The sequence below is a fragment of the Photinus pyralis genome, unplaced genomic scaffold (genome assembly GCF_008802855.1).
Source record: "Photinus pyralis isolate 1611_PpyrPB1 unplaced genomic scaffold, Ppyr1.3 Ppyr1.4_LG6, whole genome shotgun sequence".
Lineage (NCBI taxonomy): Eukaryota > Metazoa > Arthropoda > Insecta > Coleoptera > Lampyridae > Photinus > Photinus pyralis.
In genome coordinates, this window is record NW_022170663.1 from 7,925,387 (window position 1) to 7,938,735 (window position 13,349).

The 13,349-nt window shown below is 36.1% G+C and overlaps 1 protein-coding gene across 4 annotated transcripts in view; it reads right to left on the reverse strand.

Moving 5' to 3' along the window:
* Nucleotides 1-10,425: 10,425 nt before the first annotated feature.
* The window catches only part of LOC116172987 (myocardin-related transcription factor B), a 55,683-nt gene continuing 52,759 nt past the window's right edge, over nt 10,426-13,349 (reverse strand). For all 4 annotated transcript variants that reach the window (XM_031490270.1, XM_031490272.1, XM_031490269.1 and 1 more), the window contains one exon: nt 10,426-13,343. In XM_031490270.1, the coding sequence (XP_031346130.1) occupies nt 10,891-13,343 (2,453 nt within the window). In that variant the 3' untranslated portion in view covers nt 10,426-10,890. The remainder of the gene's footprint in view (nt 13,344-13,349) is intronic.

A 13,349-nucleotide genomic window follows, 5' to 3' on the forward strand; every position in this document is an offset into this window, starting at 1 on the left:
CGTATAACGAATTTAGTGGTAAGTAAGTGCCTTGACAAATAGCAAATCAAAGATCATACTTGATCTTTGAGTAAATGTACGAGGCCCCTTCATCAGTTCAATGTATTTTTATTTTAAAAAAGTTTACTTTTCGGTCAATCCCTATACAGGGTGTATATATCTAGTATATATATCGGTAAATATCGAATGTATACAAAGTTTTTCTATATGAAAGTTGTTTAACATTTGATTTGCCATAATAAGGCAATTGTCTTTATGTGAGAAAGCACAGGTGTAACGAAAAACTAATTTTGTTTAATGGTAAAAAAGCTTGAAATAAAAATTAATTTCTTCTACACTGGTGCTAACGTGTTACATTATTGAAAAGAGAAAAAAAAACTATCAAATGAGCCTAATGGATGTGTGCATTGCTATTTAAAAAATTCAATTGTTTTTAGTTATTCGTTTGTTTTCTGAAATATAAATAATGCAATGCCGCCTTATTATGGAAAATAAAAAGACAACTTACATACTTATAAAAAAAATTTGTATACAGTCGATATTTACCGAGATATACGGTGTGTGAGAATTGGTTAAATGGACAATGTTTTGCAGTTTTAGATGATTATTGAAAATTTGATTGTGGAAATTGAAAATGTCGCATAGGTTCGACGTAAATACAAAAAAAATAAAATTGGTCATTTCTTTTAATGTCTTTTATCATCAAAAGTATAAGAGATATAATAAAAAGTTTTACATAAAATTTACTGTCTTTGATACGCTTCATCTAGAATTGATGTTAAAAAATTCACTCCGCAGTTACAAAAATAAGACTCATCTGTCCATATATACTCGGACTGGTAAAATTGCAGTTAGTTTCGATTTTCTAACGGATAAATCACCTACAAAATGTGACCTAGGACAATGCATCAATGGTAATACATTGTGTAAAGTAAAGCGAAGTGTCTTGAAATGTGAAACTGGATAATGGCATGACATTTTTTCGGGGGGATAGTTTTTAGTTATACAACCATTCTGTAGGTATGGATAATAGGATAGTCAATAAGTGACGTCATAAAAGTTAAAATTTTTCTAGGCCCCCTCCCATGAGTGCGCCCCTGATATTTTAAACATCTGATGTAATTATTTTCATTGTTTTGTTGGATCGAATAGATTTTGTTTTGTTTTTTTTAATCACGGACTACTTGATTAAAATATAAAAACCGTTGATATAACTGATATCTTATTTTCAAACTTATCCTATGATAGCCCATTGAAAAAAGAATGAAAAAATCTATCAATTAATCTAAAAATCCAATATAGCGCCTATTTAACTTTAGGAAGTTGGTAAATGTTCCTCAAAGGTAGCCATCTTGAATTTTTTTACATCAATTCTGAATTAGGCGTATCAAAAACAGTAACTTTTATATAAAACGGCATTTCTAAAAAGCATTATGCGGGTCACTCTGTAATTGGGCGCAGAACACAAGAGGAATAATAATAATAATAAATAATAAGACATTAAAGGAAATGACCAATTTAACTCAAAAGTTACTTTGTATTTGTGATCGAGTATTAATTACTCGAAATCAATTTATTTTGCTTATCTAATTTCATTTGCCGTTTGAGATCTTCGTTTAAGAGATTTATTTGTCCTAACGTGATTGTATTGTGGATTAGAGTACTATTACCCTAGTCTATTTCCAAGTTAATATGTGTTTTTAGGAATATGAAATCAACATCGCTTTCGTAGAGCTCTAGGTAAGTTGAAGATTCGGGTAGTTAATATTAATCCTAATTGTTGCGAGTTCCTATTTGGAGACACGTTAAAATTTTTAAAAGTCTGGAAAGGGTCTGAAAAGTTTTGGAAAAGTCGTTGTATGTTGTGTTGTTCTGATACAGGGTTCTAGAATTGACCTAGAAAGGTCATGGTATTTTGTATTGCTTTGAAAAGCAAATGAGTGTTCGTGGAAACGTTTATAAAACTTTTGGAAATATTTAGATAGCTATTCCTAATCTGCTAAATATCAGAAAACACTATGATTATGATATTTAAGAACGTAATCCTTTTTTTGATTGTACCATTAAATAAGTAGAGTGCCTTTGTTTATTTGTTGTTGATTTGATAGATGCTTGTTTTTATTATTAATTTAAAGTGGCAGGGCTTTTGACTAAAAAGCACTAATTGTGAATAAGTTAGAGCGTTTGGGATTGGAGAAATAATTAATTTAGAATTCTTAAAGCTGTAAAAAATGTAAAAGTTCTTCAGTCCAAACAAATTGTGGTCGGTAAAGAATTTACATGAATGATTGTGGTCAAGAAAGACATTAACCAATAAAAATTTAGACATCGCCATTTTGAGTGAAATGATTATAGAGGGGATTGGTTTTGACGGTTCACGTTTCGGCACTAAAAGTCACTATCTGGTTTTGGCACACGTTTTTGGTTGTTGGGGTTAACGCAGAGTAGTAACGTTAAGATCCCGTTAAACCGTTTTGAGCGGGAATCGTAATTTTTAGAAGTTACGGACGTTTCAAAGCTCGTGGGGAAAGTTAGTGTGTTATTTGGTGGAGGCGTGCAAAATATTACCTTTGGATGTCTAAACAAAAGTTTCACCTTTGATGTTAAAAGTGCGTAATACAGTTTGGTTAAATTCGTGTCTTAATTAAGAAATTACGAGGACATACTCGTATTAATTGCAATCAAAGAAAAATCAGATTTCGAGTACCGCGTTCGAATAAAAAATCTTAACGCAGTTATGGCGTATCAAGTAACGTGTACCTTCTCTGTAAAAAAATCAGTGAAATTAAGTGTGTGGTTTCGATTGTATTTACTAAGTTTTGTGCTAGTTAAAAAGTTGCATCTAGTAAAGAAAGTTCTTGGGCATTGACAACACGATAATAACCCCCAACGCTTCGTTATCTGCAAAATTTTACCCGGAGTCTACAAATTTCAAGGAGATTTTAAAACGGCAACTGCTCGCAACATTCAATCCAGCCGTCTGATCATCCTACTAAGTTTTCCATTGTACATTAAACCTGAGCTTTCACGGGTCCGACGAAAATTTTCCTTGTAAAAAGGTCTGAGCTGAGATTATTAACGGTAAAAGCCAAAGGTTATTTGTAATAGAGAAAATTAAGGGTATTTTGAATGTTTATTTCATTGTGGGAAAGTAAAGAAGGATGAGAAATCAGAAAGGGTTAGGAAACGTCATCACGTATTTAAAAATTTGGGAACAGGAGTTAAATTTGGAGAGATTTAATTGAGTTAATCTTAAGGAGAAAATTTGTAAGGAGTGGGGCTAGATTTTTATCAATATATTTTCGTAAATATCACATAGGAATGGCTATTATTTACTAACCAGAAAGTTGCAACTAAACGACTCAAGTAAAAGGGAAAGGTGCTGTTTCTCCATACGCTTTCTTGCGGCAATTGATTTTGCTTTCATTTCTTGACAGTCAGGAACTGTTTCGAAAAATGCTATTGATAGAATTCAGATAAGAAAGTGGAAATTGGGGGAGGTCAATAAACGAACTAACAATTTCACCCCGTGAAATAGGAAAACGTATTTCAATTGAAAGAAAATATGAGAGACTGATGGCAGTGTGTAGGTACCCACGTCTTCTAAGACTATCCAAACAAGTATAAAAATCCTATAGGCGGAAAACTAAATTAATTTAATAAAAATTATTATTGTGGCAATATTAAATTGTAGAAATTGTATCTGATTTCTTCCATGCGAAGCTCGTCATCTATTTACTTGTCTACTTTATTTCGGCACAAGTAAATCAACAATTTCAGTGACTTAATCAGAACGAATTGTGTATACACTACTTATCCTGTATCAGTTGTAGCAAACAACCCCCGCTTTGATTAAAATTTATGACAGGAGAAATGACACCGAAACTAACTAAATCACTCCCACATACTAGCGTTAGCCACAACTTTTAGTATTTTCGGTCGCAAAAGAAGGGTAATCCGATTACAGTGTTGTTTGTGTGGTAACTACATTAGGTGCAGGGAACAAAAAAGGACATTTCTGCAGACACCCCATTTGCCACGTTCATTAGCACTACTTATGTCATCTACGCTTCCTGGAGATTGATTTTAAGGCGGTATATACATTTTATTCTTATTCGCGTTACGTTAACAAAGAAAATCACTCAAACCAATTATTTGCAGTTATTACAGGTTACCGTCCGAAGTCCACGGAGTTCCTTATTATGAATTCATTATATTGACATTTCATTTTCTGGAAAACCTAAATTCACATTTTTCACAAGAATAAGTTATTTTTATATAAAGTTGAGAATTGCGCTTGCAAGAAAATTTCAAATCACTCTCTGCAAAATACAATTAGGTCAAAATGTAATATTAAGCACGGTGCGTGGTACGTCGCTTTAATTAGAAAACATTTTCTATTGAGAAGCCCAAAAATACGATTGAGTAAATTTAGCGAAATTTAGTAACTTGGGCTCAATTAATTCTACCAGATTTCCATCGATAGGTAGGTACCTACATACATAACTTGCGCTCTGTGATGTACTACGTTAATTTATGTATCACTATAAAGCGAATGTTTAGGAACCGCTGATAGGTGTATGAATCCCATAATCCCTTATGTAATTACATTTGTTTCTATGTAAATTACCACAACAAGGTAAGATGAAAATTAGATACCAACAAATCTTAAAACCTTCCCCATACTAATTTTAATAAATAAATTAAGGAAGCAGCGACTAGTTTCGACCAACGCTCATCTTCTGGCTAAAGTGAATAAAGTTTTATTCTGTAATCTCCTTAAGCCAGAAGATGGCCGTTGGTCGAAACTAGTCGCTGCTTCCTTAATTTGTTTATTAAAATTAGTGTGGGGAAGGTTTTGAGATTTGTTGGTATCTAATATATACAACCCCATTTTGAGTCTCATCACACCATGGATATCTCCGATTCCTACGATGAAAAACCGGACCCAAATCAGCATAAATGCGATATACGGCGTGTTGATTCGACAGGTGGGACATAGGAAATCCCATGTAAATCTCAAATGACGATCGTTTCACTTCCGGTTTTACCGGATGTGGATAGCAACTTTCTTATTTTAATCAGAACACCCTGTATTTTATTGCATTTTCGAAATCTACATGGAAATCTATGTCGTTTGATACCACATTTCCCTATACCCAGCATCAACAGTTTTCAAGTTCTTCGCGATTTTTGACGTTTGACTGCTTTTATTTTGAGAACTGTACCTTCATTGCCTTGAATTTTCAAAAGTTTTCCAAAATCGACAATACTGACTTGATCTTACATGAGAATGCTTTAAATTTTGTTCGCCCTCCCACAGGGTGTTTCAAAACCAATGGAAACCTTAAAAAGTTGATTTTTTCAAAAGAAGATGCTTTATTTTTTTGCCTATCAACATCAATCAATTATTACATTCCTTATACCTATCTGTTATACTTTCCGTTTTATTGTAGATTTTCTAAAGTTGTGACGGTTATACACAATTTGCCACCGTAATATAGATACGATGGCTTCGGTATAACAGTCACAATTTTAGAAAATCTAAAATAAAACGGAAAGAATAACAGATAATTATCGGGAATGCAATAACTGGTCGATGTAGAATTTTTTTCGACATTCGAAAGTGCAAAAAAATAACACGTTCTTTTTGAAAAAATGAAGATTAAGGTTTGAAGTTAAAATGGATCATAGATTTTGAAACCCTGTAGAAGGACGATCAAAATTTAAAGCATTCTCATGTAGCATCAAGTCAGCCTTAAAGAAAAGCAGTCAAACGTTAAAAATTTTGAAAAACCTGGGTATAGAGTAGGGAAATGTCAGAGGACGTAGATTTTTATGTATAGATGCAAGGGTGTTCTATTTAAAATAGAAAATTGCCATCCACATCCGGTAAAACGGGAAGTGAAACAACAGGATAATATTTTCTTTCAATAAATCATGAACAACTATGGTATGCAAATTTTCAAACTTAAATTATCAATGAGAGTCTGAATACTTTTACGTAATGGTTTGTGTAAAACATCAGGCTGTATAAAGGCGTATTTATGCTCACTAGTAAAAAATAATTAGAATAAGTAATAAGTAATAATAATAACTTGGGAAGTTTTAACTCAAGACTAATTTAAACAATGCTAGTACTTATAAATGGTGGAAAAAGATACTATTACTTAATTCTTATTACCTACTTATTATTTATTACTTATTCTTATTACTTATATCAGTGAGCATAAATACGCCTTTAAACAAATTAAAATCACGAATTAAAAACAACAAGCGTGTACCTATACCCATCCTCTATGTCCATGAAGTGAAAACGATACTTTAAAAAATGGGTTTATAGAATATTTTTACACTCGAAATTTAAAAAATTTTTTGCCTTTTCTACACTGTGTAATTTACACATCTGATAAAACCTATGCTTTTTTAAGTACACTCTGATAATAACTAGTTTCTCTTGCCTCATAGGACCAGGAGTATAGGTTCTTTCCAAGAATGTCGAAGAAATCAAAATAATTCAAAAACTGTTGTCTTATGGTCGTACGAGTAATACCACGTTTACTTCAAATTTTGCATAGATTAAAAAACTATATAGGCTATCCTATTTGAAATAACGAAATGTGAGTCACCTTCCGATATAAGCAAAAGATCCTTGAAACTGAAAATATTTACATAGTTCCTCATATATACAGTTTATTTTGACAATACCTTTTAGAGTGATGTACAAACTGTTTTAGGGTACACCTACCTTGTTTGACAGAAAATGTATCATCGCTCCAAATGATACACGTTTTATATTAATTTTATGGAACTAAATTTAAAATTTTAAAAATGAAACAATTTTGCACTACTCTTGTGCAGATTTTCATTTTCCATTTCAGTGGATTCAGCTGATTCTACCTCCAGATCTAAACCTGAAGTGAGGTGTGGCGAGTGCCGGCTTCGGTGGGAAGAAAACATGCCAAATTGCATTGCTGATCTTTGACGATCGATTGTGGCTAAATCGCTGACCCGATTTTAACTTTTAACAGATCATCTAAACGCGAAATTTGATGCTCTTTAACTTTAATTAGAATAAACTTTTATGTGAGATGCTCCGTTTCCGAGTTATAAGCGCCAACCTAAAATTTCGTGGCTGGAAAATCGGAAAACCAACGTTGCCATGAAATTGTAAATGCAAACAAGCCCGGCACAGCAGTCAAAAATTAATCATTGTAACCAAGAAAACTTTATTTTTTGTAAAATTTCGATTACCTACTTGGGATTGAGTCCAATAAATGGAGGTGCTCATAGTCAATTTTGTAATTCCAAGGCAAGAATGATGCAAAAAACTAATCGGTCAAATGCAAAACCTACCACATACGTATACATAATTTATTTTCATTTTACCACTTTAATCAATGTCCACTAGCAAATAAATTATACCTAGTCGGTTTCAATATTGAGAGAAAGAGTTTTTTAGTACACAAGACATACGAAGTTTGTACGGAGATTTTCAATCAATCATTTTTGAAACATCATATATATATATATATACATAGGACACTTGTCGATCATTTATTTATTTATTTATCGCGAAAAAAGACAATTCTTTTCCAATTAAATCAATTTTTATACTTACATTCATTCGCAATATAATTACGCGCAGGTGTTATGATTCATGGCTAGCACATGTGGTCACAATACAGAATCAAAACACTTTCGAATATTTGGCATTGATTATGAAATCAGAATGTATTTAGTTTAATCTACTGATCAATAAATACGTATACGCCATGTCATTGAAATCAAAATGCAATTTCTAGAGATCTTGTAAAAGAATTTTTGAATTCTGTTTTTTTGTTACATTTCGATTTCTTTAACGTGGTTAGTTCGTAGGGATACGCATTAAAGGTATTAAAAAAATAATGAAAATTACCTTTTAGTCTTTTTCATTCGATTTTGCACAGGAAAAACCATTAAACAAAAGCGGGACGACGCACTGCACTTCATTATTTCTTTGTAACTGCCGAACTGGCATCGCATGATATTGTACCTGCATCGACGCGATAACAGGTGTAGATTAGACAAGTGGTTTCTCCCCGACGTCATTATTTCTATTAAATATCCGAAAACGCAAATCTTTTCGAATAAAAACATCTGTTGACTAACTATGCCACATGTTTCTGAGATAATCCTGTTTATTTCTCAAAATCAACCATTTTGATTTCAACGAAACAAAAATGTCCTCAGTAAGACCTTTGAATTTATATTCAAATTTTCGCATTTCTTCGTTCACCATTTTCAAAATTAAACCCATGTAGTATTTATACGAAACGTATTTAGCTTCATGCAGCCTTTCGCGCTAACTGTGATATACATATACTTCAGACGCCAATCCCCTGAAAACATATAAAAAACCGCAATTAAAGTATTTATTACCGACTCCATTGTTGTAATGATACCTTCTCGATGTGTGCAAATCAGAATTTAGAGTTAAAAAATGCTTAACTAGTTTGAAAATAACAACCTATATAACTTCTCTAAATTAAAATGTTCCAAGTTCCAAGATTGGGCTACTAGTTCAAAAGTTACAGCCCTTTGAATTTTCTTTCGAAATTGGTTTCTAGTCTATAACTTGTGATTGAGCAGTCTGATCGAAAAAGTACGACTTGTTTTGGATTCTATTCACCAAAATTAGTAAGAAAAAGTGTTTTACCGAGAAATTTTGGTGCAGTCGATTTTTGGAAAAAAGGAAGGTTATACACTGCCTTTTTTTTGCCCCGAAAAAAAATTGTCTTAGATCGACCCGGAAAAAAAATTGTCTTATAGAATGTGGCCTGTAGAATCCATAATTTCCAACACTTCCAAGATTGGGCTACTAGTTCAAAAGTTACAGCTAGGGAATGCAATCCCGCAGCAAAATCTCAATCCCGGTATTTGCGGGATCGTTAGATGTTAATCCCGCGGGAACCCGGTATTTGCGGGATCCCGCAAAATTTTAAATAAATTGGCAAATAAGCATTTTGTGCGGTTAACTTCTGTATTAAAATAAATCGCTAATTATCACAATAAGTATTCACCAAAAAAGTACCTTCAGGCTAACTTAGAACTCAAAAAAAATCACCTGTAAAGCACAAATAGGTGAACTTCTAAAGTGCCTCAAAAATCATAGTACATTTTTAACGAAAAAAGTTTAACAATTATTTTAAAAATAATTTCTCCGTTATGCGTTTCATTAACAAAGCAAACAGAGTCGTCCCCTTGGTCGACATTAAGGATGAGTGTACCCTTATTTGAAAGATTACCCCAAACATTTGAAGGGTTAATTACCAATCAAGACACTATTTGACGATGTGTGTCTGAAAACACCACTACAACCAGACAACCAAATACCAATATACTCGTAAATATTTATTGCTCGATTTATTGTTTATGTAATTTATTCTTTCATTAGTAACTAATATACCTATAATCATTGATTATACACACCTATAATCAATGATATAATCAAAAGTTTACTGGTTTACTCAAGTATTCAGCTTTTTCAGATAAGTACAACAGCAAAATGCGAAAAGTAACCATAAAAGGGCGGGATCACTTGGATATTTAAAATAAGTCATGTCATTTGTCATGCAGAAATAGAAACATCTCTATTCCACGATTTACGTATTATTTCCTTATGATTTGTCTTATGACAGCCATAATACCAAAAATAGTATAGTGTAAACACAAATCTAAATGCTTGTTACTTATCATATGACAAACCACATGAGAAGTATGATAGTGTAAAGGTACCTTTAGATCTGGACCTCTAGACCACTTAGCCGACCGAAAAATTTGTTCAAAAAAATTATACAGGGTGCTCAGGAATTCATGTCAATGTTTCCGGTTTTGAAAACTGCACCAACTAAAATAAATGATTTTTGTAGAAATTCGTTTTGGGGAAATGGTAAATAGTCGTGACATGAAGAAGTAAACCTTTATGCCCTTCCTGCTTTAGCGTCAACGTGCATTACCGAGAATAGGGGTACTTTCAAAACTAGTGGATGGATGGGCGATTTAACAGTGAGAAAATTATAAGAAGTTCTAACAAATTGTACCTTCAAAGTAGACTGCACACTTACCTGAGAAAAATTCAATGAAAAGAGCATTTTGTGATAAGGCACTGTTCTTGAAGTAGTGGAACAATTGAAAATTTTGCAACCAAAGTGGGCTCTTGGTGTTTTGCCACACACGCACAGCGAGATATTTCTCATTTTCCTTCTCGAGGAAAGGGTAGGACTGCATTTCGGAGGGGTGAAAAATATTTTTTAGCAGTGTTGAAAGATTGGAGGTTTTGCTTGGACCGTTTTGGCAAGTTTCATTGGGTGCACCTACCTTTTCTGTAATCCGTACTAACCCTTACTTGTGATGCAAGCTTGTTTTCAGAAATAAACAAACCGATAATTGTATATCTGAAGCTTTATTCATCCACATACTGTTTAAAAGTAAACAGAGCAATTAGTAAAATAATGTATAACAAACAGTATTGGTTGAATATGCAAACACGAGCCATTTACATAATGTAGGTATTCTTTTAAGGCATTTCGATTATACATTTCATAAATATAAATAATCCTACCAGCGTATCGTCACATTCCTCACTGCGACATCGGAAAAATGTCGCTTAATATAAAGACTCAACAAAATATATGTCCAACATTTCAATAACTTAACAATTAAAGGCGACTTTGTCACAAAACAATCTGTACAAGCTATTCTACGCTATTTACAAGGTTGATGTGTTCCCTGGCCTAAAGGGCCGCCCTGGTCCCGCGCCCGAAAGCGATCTTGGCGGCCACACGTGGAATGTCTATGCGTTACCAAGTGGAATTTCACATCACTGGAATATACGACGTGCGCACTTTGCTACGCGGCAAAGTCTACTTTGTCCCAGGACAGAGCAGCGGTCAGATCGTTGGATGAACGAAATTCCTCTAGTGAAAATGGATCGAAGGGATCTTGCACCGTCGTCAGCAGTGGATCGTACCCGAGATCGGGTTCGTGAGAAGGAATACTACTGACAGTGTTGCCGTTCTGATTTTCGTGGGGTAATAACGACTCTAACCAGTCATCTGTGTCCATAGGCACCGACATTGCGTCAACATCGTTGCTCTGATTACAGTTGTCGTTCCCATGCTGATTCCCACCGAGCTCCATTACTAGCTGGCTAAAATCCATACTCTCCAATGTATCCAGTGTGTCCAACAGATCAGAAGCATCCAAGCCTAAAGCCGCCTCTGGACTGCTGGGGTCGATTGGCAGATTCGATTCGACAGGCTGAACATTGCTAGGAAAAACGGGTTCGGCCGCCTTCGTTCCCGCCGATCCCGGAGTCGAGGGATCTTGAGCGGCGCTCGGCGGCAGCTCCCCATTTTTGATTAGTATCTCTAAAACGTCGTCGACGATTTGGCTTTTAACGTAATTTTTCTCCTTCTTAATTTGTTTGGTTGCCTCCTCGTATTGCGGCGGAGGGGGTTTCGGGTTATCACTAGCGCAATCCATTTTCATTTCTGGTTGGTTAATGATCGGGGTTACGATTGTATTTATAAAATTAGGCAAAGAATTGGCACGACTGTGTCCGTTCACTAATTTAGCTTTTCCTTGAACTAAGTGATTAAGTACGGTCGCCGCGTCGTTTCCGTTCAGGAGTAAACCGCCGGTTAGGTTTTTCTGATTTTGGAACGCGACGTGCTGTTGCTGCTGTATTCGCTGCTGCTCCTGCGCTTGCTGCGCGTGTAACGCTTGAAGCTGCTGCATGTGCACCGCGAGTTGCTGATTTTGCTGGCGCGCTTGCAGATGTTTTTGCAAGGCGAGCAGTTGGGCTTTCGGCTCGGCTCGAGTAGCCGCCTGCAGTTTCAATTGCGAAATGGTAAGCTCTCGCTGCAGCTCTTCAATTTGCCTCTGCTGTTCGCGAACGAGATCATCTTTGTTGCAGAGCATAGACTGAGGCGACATCGGACTCACCGGTTCCATCACGTCCATTCTGTCTTGGAGCGATTCATCTAAACACGAACTAGGAGAGCCGGCCTCTTCTTTTGGGAAAAATTCGTTGTTGGTATTCGGTGGAACACTATCTAAACTAGAATTACTGGTCTGACTTACACTTTCACTCGCGCCGGTAAAAGGTTTTAGTCTTTCTATAAGTTGGGGTTTCGAACCGGAAACGGGTAAACTACGACGTTTTAGTTCTGCTTTTAAGTCACTCACTTTCATGTCTTCTAATCTACCGACGAGTTTGGATTGCACTGGCGATTCGGAAGGAATTGCGACGGTATTGGGGGGTTGGGGATTAACGGGTGGGGGTGACGAATCGTTAGTGTTCTTTTGCGAGGCAGGTAGTATGATTTGCGGGTATTTGTGTTGTAGTTGAAGTTGGAATTGTAAAAGTAAAGTTTGTTGCTGCAGCAATAAATCGTAGGAGGATTCTCCTGGGGCGTTACTGTTGGCCGAGGAATTTTTTTGAGCGCTTGGTGGACCCTTATATTCGTGGAATTTTATCGTGCGAGCTTTTGGAGCCGACTTGGACTTGGATTTTTTCCTATTCTTATCTTTGCCCGGAGCGTCCGTCTTTGTCGGTGATGGTATAGGGCGGGGGGTAAGGCAAACTGGCATTGGGGGTGGGGCAGGTGTTGGAGGTTGTGGTATTGGGCTGGCAATGGAGGAGAGCGGGCTAAGAGTTGAGGTGGAAGACACAAGAGAAGCGGGACTAGACGCCGAACCGAGCGAAAGAATTGGAGCACCCACTGATCTGGTTAAGTCCGCGAAGACTATCTCACTATTGTCTTTGCTAAACACGGGAGTGGCTGTCGTAACAACTACGGCACTTTCACTAGCAGGAATAAGTGACACAACGATTCCAGCGGATTTCGCTGCAGTTTCGATGACATCTGATGGTCCCGGACTTACCAAAGCGTCTCCCTCAGAACTTTGGGAATCATCCTCCAAGCAGACGTAGCTGTGAGGATGTTGTGGTCGGTTAAGCTGTCCTTCGCAGGTTGCTTTGTATGGAATGCGTCCCGATTTAACTGCACTTTCTATAGGCTCTTCAGTATGCAAGATATTCTTCTGGATAAGCTCCAAAGGCCCGGGTCTGTGAGACAGCTGATCGTTTAGTTGATCGGCTAGTCTGGCCTTCTTCAGCATCCGCTGGCGTTCCGCTAAGCTAGGATCCACATGCCCGGGGTCTTCGTCCAGTATATGTCGCCTTTCGAGTTCTTGGCGAGATGGCCGTTGTTGAATTTTCGCTTTTAAAATATCGCCAGTTTTGGCACGTTCCAACTGTCGACGTTGACCATGGTACGCTGCCGGTGTTTTATGAGCTACAA